Source organism: Plectrocnemia conspersa, unplaced genomic scaffold, assembly GCF_051122295.1.
Source record: "Plectrocnemia conspersa isolate PC_06_02 unplaced genomic scaffold, ASM5112229v1 ptg000008l, whole genome shotgun sequence".
NCBI lineage: Eukaryota > Metazoa > Arthropoda > Insecta > Trichoptera > Polycentropodidae > Plectrocnemia > Plectrocnemia conspersa.
This window is the reverse complement of record NW_028277172.1, coordinates 10,778,846-10,797,714: the sequence shown is the minus strand read 5'-3', so window position 1 is coordinate 10,797,714 and position 18,869 is coordinate 10,778,846. Positions and strand designations below refer to the sequence as shown.

General features: G+C 30.3%; 1 protein-coding gene across 1 annotated transcript; it reads right to left on the bottom strand.

The window, feature by feature from the left end:
• Positions 1–7,826: 7,826 nt before the first annotated feature.
• Positions 7,827–13,846, bottom strand: LOC148232959 (uncharacterized). Its single transcript, XM_088189972.1, has 5 exons — positions 13,671–13,846; positions 10,545–10,838; positions 10,310–10,481; positions 8,629–8,890; positions 7,827–8,170 (listed from the first exon to the last, which is right to left on the bottom strand). Exons 1-5 carry the CDS (start codon positions 13,830–13,832, stop codon positions 8,053–8,055), a joined length of 1,008 nt encoding a protein of 335 aa, XP_088046098.1. The 5' UTR covers positions 13,833–13,846; the 3' UTR covers positions 7,827–8,052.
• Positions 13,847–18,869: the final 5,023 nt, after the last annotated feature.

Sequence of the window (18,869 nt, the reverse complement as noted above, 5' to 3'; positions counted from 1 at the left end):
AAAAATGGCACTTAAGTGTATTATGTTAAAGTGAATTTTGCTCTGCAACCTTTTTTCTGTCCAAAGGAATCATATATAATTAGAAATAAATCAACCGCTGACAATTATAGAACTGATTGATATAAAATCTTTGCGTCTTGAAACAACAAATACAAAAACTTAACACGAAATTTGCGACTCACAACTGTTTTTGTGATGAAACGATAATAAAGGGTGAGCCTTTTTTAACAGTTTGCTTCGTTCAACGAACGAATTCTGCGAATTTCAGTCATAGTAGATACTACGATAAACATTCTATTCACAAATGATTTTCGTTGAGAAACATCTTATTGTCTCGAATTTTGAAACAAAATAAGAGCGCATAAAGGACCGTGGATTTTGGAGCGGCATTAGTCATTCATGTATATTGAGAGAAAAGTTACTACATGTGTTGCTCAAGTATACAAATTATTTCAATCTAAGATTTTTTCAAATTTAATTCAAGATAATAAAAACAAATATTTGAATATCCATAAAGTTGAAAATCAGGAAAATAATCGAATATTCAATTATTTTTTTTTCTCGCAGGAAAATAATTAAAAGTTGCTAATCACGGAGTTAGTATATATGTGCACTCTTTGAACCACGTTTAGGACGTTTCTCTGAATATATTAAATTAAATATTAATGTCATATAAGTTCTTAAATCACTAGTAGCTCACTACTACTACATTGGAAATAAGAAAAATCATATGTTGTGAAAAAAGAAACTTATACAATTTATGTAGCATAGCGTAGAGAGACTTTATCTTTTGGACGAAGTATCAAAAAAATACTAATAAATATTTTTACAATTAGCGAAGATCTGTATTTATGAGAACCAACCATTATTTAAAGATCTTCGTATCTAGGGATGACTTTGGATTTATAATTCACAGTTTGTTATCAAATCTTAAGTAATAAAATTTTAGATTTCGTCAGCATTTTCCGACTTTCGTCGAGATGCGTCGATCGTTGGTCACTCCTGGTGCCAGAGTTGGATGGAGCACGTGGCGGCCAGGCGAATAGCGCGTGCTGTTCAAAGTCCTGATCCACAGATAGAGAGAGATAGAGAGATGGAGACCAAAGCACCGGCACGTCATCGCCCACGCTTCACCTAAATCCCATTTTCCCACAACGCTGCTTTGGCGTCACGTTGTAGTCAATTTGATCAAATTCATCGAACTACAAAAATAGCGTTAATTCCGACGACGCCAAAAGAATAAATTCGAATTCGATGGTTGAGCGCCACTGCTCTTCCAAACGACTACTACTTGCTCTCCGTTTGCCATTTCACCTATAATAATCGTTTTATCAGAGCGGGCGGCTCAAAGGTGGCCGATCTAAGTTCCTAATGTTAGTAATATTTGTTATTAAAAAAAATCGTCATGATAATAACTATTGTATGTGAAATATCTTATGGTAAAAATGCTATGTCCTAACTGGCCTTAGTAGGTGAGTAGCAGTGTAGAAAGCAACACTCTCTCTACCACTGTTGTTTGTTAAAATCATTTCGTTTTTGAAACCTATTTATCAGGGACGTCATTTAGGGGGGTATTCCCTCCCTTCCCATGAAAAATGCATTGCATTTAATTAAATACTATAAACTTTACTACAATATTAAAAAACCTGAAATGATGTCCCTGATTCTAAATATAAAAATACATTAAATAAAATATACAAAAATAGTCTCGAATCTATCCCGAAAATATTTTTTATAAAATGTCATTTCAAAGAAATCCTATTGGAATACATTTTTATCGGTAGATACATATATTTTTACCAGTGAAAATATAATTTATCTGGCAGGTGCTAGTAATATTATATGATTTCAACTATTCCATACGTAGTAATACCTATATAGGTACATTTACATACTTATCGTTATTTTTTTAACATGCGATGTATAAATGTTACAATGATCGTATATTTATATTTTCACTGGTGAAGTCCAAATAGAATTTCACTAGTAGATTCATATTTCTATTAGCGAAAATATATTGTAACTGTACTACATTAATTAAACAAACCCAGTTTGACATAGTGAAAGTTTTAAAACTAATTATAGTCCAAATACAAACTAAGCCAACTCATCTATCAGGGGAAAATAAGTGGAAGAAGAAGTACAGATTGACGCATTTTGCATATTGTTCCATAAATTGCACTTCGATATTACACTATGTTTTAAAATAGTGATAGCTACCGATATCGGTACGGACTTTTGATATGAGAGTATTAAAGAGAGAGTCAAAGTGTATTCAAATCGAATTTTGGGCAATAGGAGGGCACAAAAACAATTATCACTCTATATCAAAAATTCACGTCAAAAGCAATAAAATCGTGACCATGTTACTTAATGGATTATATATACGCAATAAATCATAAAGGAATAAAAGTATTCACATTGAGAGTAGAAAACTTATCGGCCAACAGAAATTTATGTTCATAGGAATTCGCCGTGGAGGGGCTAGGAGTATAAATACTGGGACCCTGGCACCCAGGAATTACTTCCACATGTGCACTTTCTCTTCAACACTTCGTCAGACATCCACATCGAAGTTCAAGACACCCAAACTTTAAGAGATCATCAACTTAAACCGCAACCAAGAAGAGGGCGATTCTACTTCGGACTTGCAAAAGATCCCAGAAACCACCTTTTTCTAATCAATGTCTGGAATCCAGAACGAACCACATCGGAGAAGCCTGCAATCACGGACATTCCGTTTCAAGTGTTGCGCAACAAACAATTCATATTTGTCTTTACGAAATAAACAGCATCTAACTCCATAAACCAAGACAATAAGATAATAAAGGGTCGATTTAATATCATGAATGTCTTCTTTCTAAGTTTTTAGTTTATAATTTTATGATATTTGACAATAAAAGTGATCGTGTTAATTGTTTGTCCCCTCAATGATTTGTCAGCTAAAATAAATGCTTCGAGAATTTATCTTGAATTTTTATTTATTTTAAATATAATAACTTTAACCAAAAATCATCTCTAAGTATGAAGCGCAAAGTTCTGTGCAATTACTATCTAAAAAGACCTTTTAAATTTTGGCTTACACCAGTTACGTGCGGGTTTATTTCCATCAAATAAGTTAGATGATAAGTTAATCTCCTGTGTTACGCTACTCGAGTTTGTTGTGCAATTCCTCATATCCCTTTGTGGATAGTCGTTATAAATATATATATATATATATATATATATATATATATATATATATATATATATATATATATATATATATATATATATATATATATATATATATATATATATATATATATATATATATATATATATATATATATATATATATAAACTTAATAGTTTAAAATACATATGAAAAATAGTTTGATAATTGTCTAAAATAAGGAAAGCAAAAATTAAAATAAATTATGGTTATTCAAAAGAGAAAATAATATATCACGGTGTACCACAGGGGTCAAGTCACGGTGTACCACAGGGGTCAGTTAGTTGAACAATTCATTACACATATCTCGCCAAGTGATTGACGATGTGATCAAATGTCACATCATTGATACTGGTCCTTCGAAGAATTTTGGACGATTCCGCTTCCAAAACATCCGTAACATCCAAGGCGGCTATTTATGAATGACCGTTCGAAAATTACAAAAGATACGTTAAACAATATTATTTTTATGCGTGAATATTTGTTTATGTGCCTAGAAGCTTTAAAGAGTTTTTAATATATGTTGTGGTAATTGATGGCTTACAATATACGTGTATATTGTGCGAAATTATTAGGTTCCGAAATGTTGATTGCACTAATGTTTTGTTTAGCAAACTGTTTTTTTTTTATATTTTTAGAAGGCCATTATTTGACCTCTTACAAACTGTTTTTTATTTTTACATATATCTAAACAAAAACACAAACATAATTATTAATAATACATTCACTCAATTATAAAATCATTGATAAAATACGTATTAATGTGTTTCTTAAACGCTACAGAGCAGAATGTTACTAATTCTTCTCTGTAGTGCATTTTTCTTAAAAGGACATTTTTCAATATTTTTTTTAAGTTTTTCCCATAGTGAGGCTGTGTAGCAATAAACATTTAGCAGAATATGTTTCTGTCAATGACTGTTAATAACATTATTATATAATAAATTTTACCACTCAAAAAGAAAATTCCGGACGCCTGTCAACTAACTTAAAGTCCACTTTTTATGTACATAGATAGATTTACAATATTATTTTCCACGAAAAATAAGCAATGTGTCTATGTACACAGATCATAGTGTATGTTTGTCTAAATCTGACTAAAATATAATCCAAAATAAATAAATACTATATATTTTCAATATGAACAATTATCTTATACTTCGTATAAAATAAGTTATGTATTCCAAATCAATTGACAGTTCTATAAAGACAACAATAACTTGATATTGCTAGATAATTTTAAGAAAGTATTTAATATAATGTATAGTGAGAGTATTTTAGATAATAATAAGAAACCTACACTAATAAAGGCAAGCAGAAAATATTAAACTCTCCTTTGAAATTAAAAATATTTAGAAAATGTCTTACTCAATTTTCTTTGAATACGACACATATAATTATATTGTTTACACAAAAAAATCAATATCCTTTGTGTGTTATCACTATTTAATTATAAACTTTCGCTAGTAATAATGAACGCAATACAATCGCGTTAAATTAATGAGGTTCTGTGACTTTGAACTATATGCAGATATGTCTTATTAAAAATGTAGTAGTGAAGCAGCAATCACACACGTTTTTACTACAGTAACTAAAAAAACTAGGATCTTTCATAAGAGTCAGTTTCATTCAATCAGCAAATGCGCGTTTGTTTTAATCACAATCGTAATGATTTAATTTTAGTCACAAACCGGTGAAAACTGACCCGTCGGCCCACATCGAAACTGATAAGGGAAACAGGGTCAAAATCGTCGCTCGTCTCGCCGTCGGTCTAGGGTCCTCGGACACAGAAGAAAATCCAATTTTTTTTTCTCTTTATGTCACTGACCCGGTGATGTCATAAAAGTGACGCATTCTCATTTTTCACCGTCATCTGGTGGAACATTCACTTGGTTCGTGATAGTAGATACATAGATCGTGGATACGAGGAAGATGGGTAAATTGTGTGGTACCAAGGTTATATAATACAATCAACAACGTGTCATCTGATTGTGCGTGGATGCTAAATTACATCATTGTTGTGATGGAGATGTTCGTAAAGTTATGTAACAGTATGAGTTTTCAGAATTTCATAAATGCACGTGATCGTGTGAATTGAATTACATCCTTGTTCTATTTATCTATGAAGTGATTCAAATACAAAGTTCATTTAATCGAGGTGACCGAGAGAGAACATATTTTTTTGATACTAACTAGCTTTCGTACCAGACTTTGGCGTTTTGTCATAACGTATAACCATAGACCAGGGGTTTTTAAGCTGTCTTTATCTATACAGGTATAGGCATATTTTTATGTAAGTGTCAGTTTTTCTAAGCTAGAAGTTATCACATCCGTGTTTATAAAACACAATAAAATGTCAATAAAAAGAAAGTACAGTGAGAATTACTTGAAATTCTAGTCTAGATAATTCTGCTTCTATTGTAGCAACATAAAAACCATAAATCTCAGTGACTCTTATTGACTTACATTAAATTTGCTCTAGATCAAATTTTACATTTTTACATAAAATATTAATCACAGAAAAAATATATGTAATTTAAAAAAATCGAATAAATACACAAAACAAACAAAAAATAAAAAGTAGATGAGGACATAATTTTACCAGTGAACGGACTATTGCTCATATAGCAGCTGGTCACAGGAAGAAGCTCTGATTGACTATTGCTCACACGAACATTGGTCACAAATCGATCGCTCAAAGGCGATGGCTCGTTGCTCACACTGAACATCACACACCCGGTTTAAGAAAGGTAAGTTTTTTAAGAAAAGTTATTTAATTTCAATATTAACAAGACAAGTGAAAAAAACAATTGAAATAAGATATTAATAAATATTCATATATTATTTATTAAAAGCAAAATCTCCAGGTTAAATAATAATGTGTCAATTAGGTATTTTTGATTTAAAAATCGAAAGCATATGGATAATTTTAATTATGAAAACGTTATGAAAGCTGCTTATTTATCTCACCGTTACCGTTACCGTTGAAAATGTATTTTTGCCATTTTTTTATCAAAGACAGTGAGACATCATGTATTGTAAACTAAATTCGTGTGTTAAAAATATTTGTAAACCGTGTAATTGATTATTGTTTTGACGCCAATAGCCATTAGTTATTCTTCTAGTACTATAGGTTTAGTTGAAATGCAAAATCACCTAAAAACTCGGAAATCTGGTGCTCGATAAAAATTTGTCCGAGCTCGTACATTTTGCGTCTGTGGCCAAGCCCGGACAAATCCGTCAGATGTCCGACGGGCAGATCCGTACGTGTGTGCTTGGCTTTGGGTTTTGTTTTTATTACTCTGGACTTAAATCACCTGTTAAATCCGCATATACTGCGATGACTTTTACTTAAAGATTTTCGCAGCCTCGAGAAACGAGGAATTCAATTGATACCACATCGGTGCTCTAGTGTAATTAATTTTTCTTAGTATGTGATTATTAAACAAATGGGCTCAAATTTGTGTGAACTTTGATGCAATTGATTCCACTGTTATATGTATGAGTAAATATTTTTCAAATTATGTCGGGTAGCTATTACGACCTACATTCACGTGCAACGCCATTTGTCTCGCGCTACACGGCCCTAACACCCTAGTTTGTAACCATATCCACCTTATAATTATAAACATTAATTACAAATAGGACAACATAATTTCTTGGAAGTAATTTATAGTGAAGATTACTTCAAATTCAGGTTCACGTGTCTAACCTATAATAATTCATAATCACCAAAATATATTTGCGTATAGACTTAGTCGCTCTTCAAATTCTTGGGTGTTCCAAAATAACGATTTCCTCGTGTTTTGTTTGGCAATGCACATTTGTTATATTGTAATTTTTTACTGGTAAATAATGTATGAACGCCTTCAATAGTATAGTATGCTATGAAAATCTCACTTTTTTAAAGTAGCAAGTATCAGCCAATCTAGTAGATCTTACTATTATTAATTTTAAATATATGTTCACAGTTCTTTGTCCTTCTGTAAATAGAGAAATTATTTTGTCAATTGCGGTAGCTTAGAACGTTCTGAATTTTTTAAAGTAAAAATAACATTATTGTATTTTTAACAGAAAGTACAAACTAGTATTTTTATATTTTATCTTTCACGTCAATATCAAATAGAATAATGTGATTTAGATTAAAGCGGAAGTGTAATAATATATAACATACAAAGAAATATAATTAAGTATAAAATAATATCATACACATAATAAGTACTAGAAAATAATAACCAGCTAGTAAATAAATTTATTGTAAAAAAGAACATTAAATTAAGACAATCATAATTACATAATATTTTTAACCCAAAACTTAATTATTTAACTGATGTAGTTGCGTGTGTAAAATAGTAATAATAAAAACAATAATAAAGAGAGATTTATATATAAATATATATATGTATCTTAGAGATAATTTTACTTATCTGAAAAATAAATCATTAAATTGAACAGAATTGCAAGATCTTCTCAGACTAAAGTTTCTTATTTTATTATTTTTTATTTAAAATATTGAATTACATAATATTAGTAATAAGCAAAAATAATATATATATTTAGATATATATTATATAATAAATATATAAAATATAAACGTAACAAAATAATTCAAATTAGGTATAATTAAACGAACTATAATTATCACAATACACTATATTTATTTAGCTTAATATGGCATACAAAATGAAGTATATTGAATGTATATAAATATATAATAAAATATATTAAATTTGTTAAAAAAATAATATGAAATAAAAAATTGCCCTTCTTTTTGATTCGTCATGCATTGTTAAACTATATTGACGTATATTGTATAATATAAAAATGTCGTTTTTTCGGTACTATTTCCCTTTCGGTTTGATCATTTTCATTGTCGGTGGCGGAAGTTTAACGAAGCCTGCATTGTCGAAGACAGGAAGTAATTCGCGAACTCTGGCTGAAATGGACCCGCCGGTAACCCTGAAATTGTTATCAGAAAAGGTCAATGGAGAGATTGAATACAAAGATAATTATAATACAGAAATATGTTAGATATGGATAAGGACTTTGCTACATAAACTTTTATTAAACAAAACCTATTAATAATTATTTAACGCCCCTGACTGACCTCGCTATAGTTCCGCTGCGTGGACAACATGACTGATATGATATAATAAATAGCACTGTGTTAGTTGCAAATTTATATATTTAACTTTTGCGATTCAACATTAAAAATGCTATTAAATTATTTTGTTTGTTTTTTATAGCCAGTGCATTTTAACAGATTATATTTGTTTATTGATATAACCCGATTTTTTAAAATAAATAAATACTGATGGCTTAGTGTTTTTAAAGTGGCGCGATGAAGTCACTCTTAACACAGCTGTTAGATGTATTTATAAAGAGATTATAAATAAATATAAGGGAAAAATCGTTACTTGTTGGCGCGAGCAAGTCTCGCCCCTTGCTGTGGCATGGCAAGTTCTGTCGGGAAGTAAGTCGCTCCATAGAAGTCCAGGCCATTCTGCAGGAGGATGTTGCACTCTTCGATGGAAGCTAACGTGATTCTGACCACAAGGGTTTGTGTTGTGGTGTTTACGCCACTTTCTCCGTCATTCATCGGTAGACTAGTGCGTCTTTGGGGTTTGTCAGTGGCTACAATGACAGCCTTGACAACGGCTGCTGGAGTCGCAGAAGAATCTGTATCGAAAAATAATTATAACCCTTGAATGAACAGCACTTTTAACAACAAACAGTAATGCCAGTCAGAACTGAATTCGACGACTAACACCTGATAAGCCTGGGTTCAAATCTTAAATGTATTCTAGTGTTTTTCAATTTATGTCGTGTCTGGGAAATCATAAATAAATATATCATATATAGGTATATATTATGTCTGATTGGCTTAACCAGTTTATACAGTTTTATCCCACTGTAACGCATTGGGCATACGCCTGTCGTGGTATAACAAAAGTTAGATTTTCTTAGTAATTATTTTCCTAATCTTACAGATGAATATCGAAACGTGTCTAGGTCTATAAAAATATCTAATATAATAAATATAACTAAATTTAGCTCGCGCATGTACACAAATAATAATGATAAAATAAATAATTTATAAAACGAGACATTCAATTTCTCAGTCAAGCTTACAAGAAAAAAATATGTTTTCGGCGATAACTACTAAGAGGAATAGTGTATGTTTTAGATTAGATTATATTTATAAATATATATTACTTGTACCATTTATTTCAGAATTGGTAATAATAGGACTTTTTATACTTAATAAGCTGTACAAATTTAAAGATACCAGACTTCACTGTACGAGAGATTTTGCTACTTCATAATTAAAATATATGTATATAACAGATTTCTAATAAATATTATATAGATTTAATAAATTATTAGTCTATTTTAAGCATGTGATAAATAAATTATTAATTAATTCCATAGTAACAACCATATTGATTATTTATACTAATTTAAATTACAGTATATTTTGAATACTTAAATGTCATTATTACACAATAATAATTATAATTATATTTTAATAATTTAAGATTGTGGAATGCCATATATTTTAAACGAAATAATTTAAGTGTTACGTTTGTAATTATAAAGCAATTAGCATTTGGACCTAGAAGTCAAGATCAAACATAAATATTTGTTATGGTTTTTATACTTTAAACATATATCCATAAGACTAGTATTTTTTATCAAATTTAATATTTTTTTTATAAAAATTCGTTATAAAACCTTGCTTTAAAAATATATGCGTTCCAAGAAAAATACAGTATATTAGGACCAAGTGATTGATCACGTGCTTTGACAATATATTATGGAGTAATGACGCCTCTGGTTGCTATCTATATTGATTTTTTTTAATTTGATTTTGACCAACACGGTCAACAATATTCAAGGACTATTAATATTTGATTTTTCTTTCATTTTTAATACATATTTTGTAAAACTTGTCGACTACAATATATCTTCTATAAAAACGCGATAAAATATCTATGTAGAATTTTATTAATATTTTATTATATATTTCTTGAACTTTGCTTTTGTCACATAAACCTTGAATATACATATTTATTAAAATAAATATAATAGACTAACTTGCACCAGATTCGCGGTTTGGAGCGTTCGTGGTAGTCAAATGCATACGAACGACTTCAACGATGGAAGTAAACTTGTACAGAGAGTGGCGTATGTCTTCTTCTGGAAGATCTTCGGGAATGTCAAATACATAAACGGTGAAGGTCTTCTGAGGTCTACACGGTATGATTACCTGAAGGAAAATTGTTAAAAATCACAAATCGATCATTAGTATCAATATTTGGAGGTGGCTTACCTTTCTGTAAAATCTAGAATTGGTCACTTTATGGAAGCCCTTCTTGTAGACGCACTGGTAGTCGTCGAAGTCGGAGAACTTGAAAAGAATGCCCGTGGCAGTCTTGGTCAGAGAGAAGCATCCCTTAAAGTTCATCTTTTCGCAGATAGTCGAAGCTTTCTCGATCGAAAGGTCGTGCGAGGGCGTCAAGAGAAAAGCTCCCTTGGTCAGAAAGTGTTCGGAATCTGATAGCTCAGATTCGGAGTCACTTTTGACAAGGGTGTGGACCTGTTCCTTCCAGTTGTACGCATCGTTCTAAAATATGAGATAAAAAAGGATAGAAGTAGAGTGACTGGATGGCATAGTAAACGTGTTCGTTGTTCAATGATTTTTAAGCTTTTACTATATTATTTATTTTAAATAATAGTTAATTAATACAAATAAAATTACTGTCTCATTAAAAAAAGAGCAATACAAATCGATATATATATAAAATAAATGGGCAACAGTGTAAACAATACTAATTTTTCTGAAATAAACACAGAATAGTTTATATTCCCTTTTTCATAAAAGCCAAATATATCATTCACATATTTAACATAAATGTGCATTGTTAATATAAATACAACAGAAATAAAAACTGCTGTTAGGCTTCATGAATATATGGAAAAATTAGGTTAGGTTACTGGTAATATACGATAAGAATATTTAAGATTATGTTATGTATACTCTTCTTAAAAATTACGTTAGCTATCTTAAATTAAATACCTTTTCAATTTAAAAAAAAGTATTTAATGCCTTTACCAATCATTTACAGACATTACATAATAATTCAGATTATTTTTTTGTAGATTTCATGGCAAAAATTGTAAAAATTGTATAGTGAAGATAAAAATTCGTAAAATAAAATATGACATACTGTTCTATTGACATTTCATCGTCATTTTTTGTTATAAATTATTTAATTAAAATTCTTGCAAATGTCTTAATAATATTTTACCCAAAATGTTATAAATGGAATAAATTGTATAAATAGAACAAATGGAAGAAATGTTAAAAATACTACAAATGTTATAAATGGAATAAATCGTATAAATGGTATAAATGCTATAAATAGTATAAATAATATAAAGCAAAATGTGTTACAACTGGGTAAATACAACAACTACTAAATAAGTTGTGACACCATACTGAAATCAGTCTGTAAGTCAGTGACATCTATTTTAAAAATAATAAACTATTATTTCAGCTCTACTTTAATTTAATTATTCATCTGTGAGATTACGTAAATCTAGGAAACTCTAATTTGTGATTATCGATTAAAATTATAACTGTAGTATATTAATCACTAATCTTCCAGATACGATATAAATTTAAAAAAAAACACTAGGATTAATATGGAATTCGAACCCATGTCTTTCGGGTATTAGTCACCGACTTAGACCACTGCTAATAAAATATATAAATGGCACGTGAATATCAGCAGTATGAACGTATTAAAAATATTATACCAATTAAATATATGTATACACATATAATTAAATGTCTGGTTTTATTATTATTTATAAAATAGATATTTCTAATAGTTTCTTAGTACACTGATGATATCATTATTATTAATAAACATTAAACTCAATGATGTAATTAAATAAAAGCAGCACCACTTGTTGCATGATTTAAAAAATAAATAAATAGGATATCAAAAAAAATCTTATTATTGTTAGAACTATTTTGAAGTGAATAATATATTGATCGTAGCAGTAAATAATCTTATTTTAATAATGAATGTGTATCTAAAATATCTCAAAATGAAAAATCTACTAATAATTAAGCATACTAGGGTAATTTGTATTTTACGTCAATTAAATAGCGATGAACACTTTTAAAGTGCGCCCTTCAAACAAATAGAGCATAACATAAACAGAAATTTAATTAAGTGTTTAGTCTAGCTATATTTATATAACGTTTTTTAATTAGCGGCTGTGTTACGTTTTAATTATAGACACACATTCAACATTTGATTGTTTAATTTAACATTCACGTGCTGATCACGTTTATATCAAAAGTGCACGTATAAAACTCCCAGCGGCATTGAAATCGAATACGTTTATTTACGTATTATCACTCTTGTATGTTATAGACTTTGAAGCCATTCGCTTTTAATTGTTAGTGTGTATTTTTCTCGTTAAGTTATCAACGATGATGTCAAAAAAAATCTATGACCAGAGTACGCACAAATAATTGATATTAATTGTTATTTTTTTCTAGATTCAATATGATGATTTTTTTCTTTATATTTTTTCATAATGTTTCACTAGTCATGATCGCATCAAGATTTTTGCGACTCGGTAATGGTTTGTTATTAAGTATAAAAGACGTCTAGAACAATTAGAGCCTATCCTTGAGCAGCACGCCCATAGTCCATTGTTCTTGTCCAAAATCAAATTGACTCACCACACCTAGATTATCAACCCGCAATTACATTGTTAACCTCTTTAACTTTTACGTACCACACACGTAATAATTTGCTATTGATGTATTCGATCGCCTGTTTGTATTTCATCATTTTTTTTGCATACAATAATCATAAATAAATACTTTACAATCACAAGTATTGTATCATAATAAGTACATATTCTTATTATAAACATTAGCTAATTTTGAATTTTCGCGCGCGATGCGTATCTGTCATTACGGCTAGTAATGTGACACAATTATCGCACGAAATAGTGATGTTCCATTATTGTCGCTTATCTCGCAAAATTATACGCACCTCCCCTTTTAAATTAATTTGCTTTAAAATAAATCTTCAATTGTTATAAATATATTATTTTAAAGTATAACACTATTTTAAATAAAAAAATATAAGACGCCAAAAAAAATTGTATATGAAGAATTAATGGCATAAATTTTTTTTAAATTATATACGTAAAGTTATTCTCGCAAACACATCCAAATAAAAAATAATAATTTATGAGGTAAATAATAAATAAGTTAAATATACGTAAAGATCATAAAAAAATATTGATATTTTGAATCAAATAAATAGTAAAATTGCTAATTGTATATTTTATTTTAAGCATTTGATACTTAATTGAAAAGGAAGAATTATTTAAATGAATTAAAGAAAGTTTTTCACTCTCCTACCTGATGCTTCGCGTTGTCTATTTGCGTTCTGGCGGCACTGCCAGTTCTCCCCCTTGCACTTCCGGTGTTTTCGTCGCCCCTGATCGACATCCCTCCGACACCCTTCAAAGGCACTGTGAGATCAACTTCAGCGTCGGAGCCGGCGGCCTCGGCGTATGACATCCTCTGCCACCGGCGAGGTGAGGACGAATGGAAAGAATTCCACAGCCACTGAACAATTTATACCTGGCTACTCGTCTGGACCTGATTGGTTAAAAATCTTTATAGCTCACCGCTGATTCGTCGATTGCTGAGATCTAGGAACAATTAAGAAAAATATAGCATTGCTAACCGTATATAAGATCGACCAAGAATTGCGACGTCGTGAAAATACAGTCAATGAACTAATACCCAGCTTGTGAATATTTTATTTAAAAATGATTATATTAAATGGAAATTAAAAAAATATTTAGGAATTTTCCTAAATATTTTTTTTATTGTATTTACAAAATGATCAAAAACACGTTATCACAATAAACACCGGAAGATATTTTAACTCTAATAGCCAGTTAGAACACAAAAAAGATCAATCATCAAGCAAGTGATCTTTGTCGCGTTGTACGCGCTTTTAATTCTAATTATAGTAATTAATTAAATAATGGACCCATTCTTCTGCAGTTGAATCACATATTAGTTTTTTATAGCACTATGAAAATAAATTTATTGAATAGCTATATGTAATTACTGTATATGGCAATTCAATACATAAGTGAGTAGAAGACAGGCACCGATTTGACAAGTATTGTATGGTATGGCAATATTTTAAATATATGATAGTAGATAAATTGCCTCTTTTACGTTATCCATTTAAGTTTGCAAACCTCTTACAAAATAAATTACTTTTTAATATCCTGAAAAGCATAACTTAAATGTCGATGAAGAAATTCTCTTAAGATTTTTAGTTAAAAAGTATTTTTAGATTAACGTAAATTATTCTTATTACTATAAATAAAAATCAGATTGTAAGGTCAATGATCTAATTTTGATCATTAAAACAAGATTCTTATTCGAATAAAACTAAATGAGAAGGGTTACATTTTTATTTGCTAGGAAATGATTATATATATTATATATAAAATACTTCTTTGCACGTAGAAAGAAATTTGATATTTGTATAATTTATGACACGAAAGTTTAGTAATGTTTTAATACTCGGACATATATATTATACATATTTTGTTAAAAATATTTATTATGTTTAGAGTGATGAATATTGTTTTAAGAGGACTTTGACCCAAAGAATTTTAATTTAAATAAATAATAGCATCTAAGTGTTATATAGACATTAAATCCCCACAACTTTTTTTAAATTTTACATTAAAAAAACACATTTTCTTATTCCGTAACTTGAATAAAATGCATTAACTACACATAGATCAGACCTCTAAATTTGATCGCATAACGAACAACATCGAGTGCACTAGAACAGTATTATAATTAGTTTTTCTTGTGTTACGTGCAAAGTTTTATTTTTTGGCCCCTTAATTTTTTAAATGATAATAAAGAGTATAAGAAAACAAATAATATTCTTAGCATAAGTAATATAAGCGATTATTATAATGAATAAAAATACAATTATATTAATTTAATCGGTATTGGCTGTTTCTCTCGGTAATACCGGTATTGAAAATTACGATATTATTACAATCCCTAAGAAGTATGGGAAATTATTCCTTACTCTCCTCTATATTCCTCCGACATTTCTTCAATCAACTATCATTTTTTTGGTGCTAGATAATCATATAAGAAATAAACAATTTTAAAATAAAAAGGAGCAGTTTTTTCCCTTTAATGATACTTTTTATTTAACGGCATTAATAAACTTGTTGGAAAAGAGGCATAGTTATACTAGAAACACTATCTGGTTATAAAATGCAGTTTACAAAAAGCCAAAATATACAGAATGCAACTACATCTGACAGCACTTCGTTACAAAACCTTGCAGACAGACGCAGTGTTGCTAACCTATCACTCATGAATACATAATATTTTTACTGCGTAATTTTATTTCATTTTACAATGTATGTTGTAAATAGTAGTTTTTTTATAATTAATAAAATAATCTTATTATGTCAAACTTCGAATTATTATTCAACATTTTTTTTTATTATGACATACTTCAGATTTCATTATAGTAATCATAAATAATGACTCATTTAAACATAAAGTTACCAAATTTAACCATGCAATTTAATTTTAAACTACAGAAAAAAACGAGTAGGCTTAAACGGTGGGTGTTTTAATAGCGCGATCGTTATTTCCAGTCATTACTTCCTCTCGTTGCAAATTTTCCGGCCCAAACGCCAACCGATCTCGGCCATAATCGCTTATCTTTTGTTCTCTTCTACCATTTTATAATGCTATCAAACGTACCTACATAAATATATACTGTGCAATTTTTAAACTAGCATCTGTATATGGGAGTATAATTATCGTATCGATGACCGAATTGCTGCGATGCGTTCCCACGCTCTTGGCAGACAAATCAATAAGCAAGATCCACCATTAAGTGATACTTAAGGATGTGGATAAGGGCAACTACCGTGACCTGGCCAATGGAGTATGAACATGTCGACCGGAAGCGTTGTCGCGAATTCGAGATCGTCTTTTGATTTGTGGCGGCCATTGTGGAATAAAAATTGCAGATTGCCACGAGCTGGATTAGTCAAGATATGCTGTAAGACACGCGACATACGACAGGGCCCTCCCATGGCGGGATTTGTGAAGACGGTCAGTGATGCGACAAGAAATATGCATAAATTTGTCAGGGTGTCTCATAAATACATCCATGCAGAAACAATAATAGCGTCACTATTTTAAATGGTTTAGGAATAGAAGCCTAGTTATTGCACTAAAACCCGAATGTCACACTTCACCTAGGCCAGAAAGCATGAGAAGAAAGGTTAATTTTCACATCAAATCAAGCAGCGCACATTGATTCTTATCTCTAGGGAATGAGAGATGTAACAAGTAATCTGACTAATCACATATCTTACGAATCCGGTCAAAGTGAATTTCTAGCTCTATGGTGTAAAAATGTATCTTTGATGAAATGAGCGCAATTGAGGTAAAAAATACTATTTGTAGTTATTAGCTATATATATAAAATCACTTTAATTGTATGGATGTTGCAGATTACGGTTAATTATTAAACAATATAATAATTTATTATATCTAACTAGTGATTTACCTTTTTTTCTCGGGAAATCCCAGAAAATTTTCTAATTTTTTTTAATCCCGATTTCCGGGTTTCACGTTTCAAAAACCGGAACGAAAAAATATCAGTGGTGTTCTAGCATCAATAGTGAATCTATAATACATAATAACTACTTTTTGAAAATCGTTTTAGTTTTGTTAACTGATTTTTATGCAATTTTTAGTGCTGATTCTAAAAATGATATCCATTTTTTTCACGTAGGGTTACTTCACAAAAAGGTAATAAAATACTTAAAAAATGACTTGTGGTTAACACTTAATATACATATACCAGAATATCAGAAATACACAAACATAAAAACTAAAATCATTAAGAAAGTTTCCAATAGATACAAAAAATGACAAGTCCTAATATTATAGTAGCGTTTTCTTTATCCCTCAAAACTTCCTTTTCCGCTTTTCCTTTTGTAAACTAGCTGAGGATCATTTCTTTCCAACATCCAGCAATAGTCCATCCAGCGCGATCATGTTCACATTCCATCTTCCTAGATATCGTATTACCACTAACTTTATCTCCTGGGGAAATCTTTCACCTTGCTTCTTGCTTACTGTGCCCAAATGTTCAGGAAAGTAGTACAGATGCGAATGTAGAAAACGTACTTTTAAACTTATGTTACAGCCAGGCGCGTTCGGTGAGAAACATTCCCCTTCGCTCGCTCGCGCGTTAAGTTACGAGAGTAAGTGAGAGATAAGTGGGTGCGTTACATGCGTTCTACACGCCCGTGTATCTCACCGTACACGCCTGGTTACAGTCCAAGATTTTGAATTTTTTCAACATATCTTCAACAATATATTTGTAGTTTGACTCTTTTTTATTTCCAAGAAAGCTGGTTACAACAAGTTTAATGTCTTTCCACGCCTCCTTCTCACTTGTTTCATTTTTGCTTCGAAATTTTCATCTTTCATAAATTTTCTGATATCGGGTCCAACAAAAATGTCTTCCTCTAACAATCTAGGGAATTGGTTACAGAGATACTTGCCAAAGCTTTGACAAATTGTTTCATCAGGCCCAGCTTATTGTGAGATTTTGGAAGTAGAACTTTTTTCGGATTAATAAACCCTAAATGTTTTTAATTCCAGGCTATAATGTATTTCTGATTGCCCATTTTCCTTGATATAATGCTGTTCTATTCACACAGAAAACATGGGAATTTGACATAACCACTCTGCTGACCAAGTATCATCGATATTACTTTTAAGTCGCCACAAATTGTCCAGTTATGATCTGTATTTGAAAGTTTGTTAAAAATCAACTAAAGATTATCGTAGCAATATTTCAAATGAACGAATGTCCCACAGGCAAAGATGCAGATGTTCTTCAGATTAAAACCTTGCACATTGCTAGAGCAAAAGTATTAGTCATTACTATGATATTTGGCTCCCTCCAAACCATTGGATACCAAAGCGGGAAGATTGCTTTTTACCATGAAACCACTGCCTCAGTTTTTCCACGCAAATCGAACAAACGATATGGAGGGCCGAATACTTGTCCTGATCCCCCAACTTTATGCCAAAATAAGCAAAGTACACTTTTTCCACAATATCTGAAATGTTTCTTTGTCAAATGGTCATTCCTTTATTATCTATCACTAATCTTTTCATAGTAACAATACTTTCTTCGTTGACTAGAGTGCTTGGTCAAGCGCTGTCCTTATCTCATAATATTTAAGACTTGTTCCACAATTTTTACTTCGGTCTATGAATTTTTGATTCAGCAGACCCACCAAAAACAGCCGACAAACTCTTAATAATTTATGATCTTTTGATTCCGACAAAATTTCTAAAACTTTTTAACATCTACGTAGTATATGAACTTACACAACCATTAGTATTTATTTATATATATAAACATATATTATGTAGAAGCTTTTTAAGAAGCCTACATTTTTTTCACGATTCTAACCTTGCCTTTGTCCTTCCCCAACGACCTTCTATCATACATTT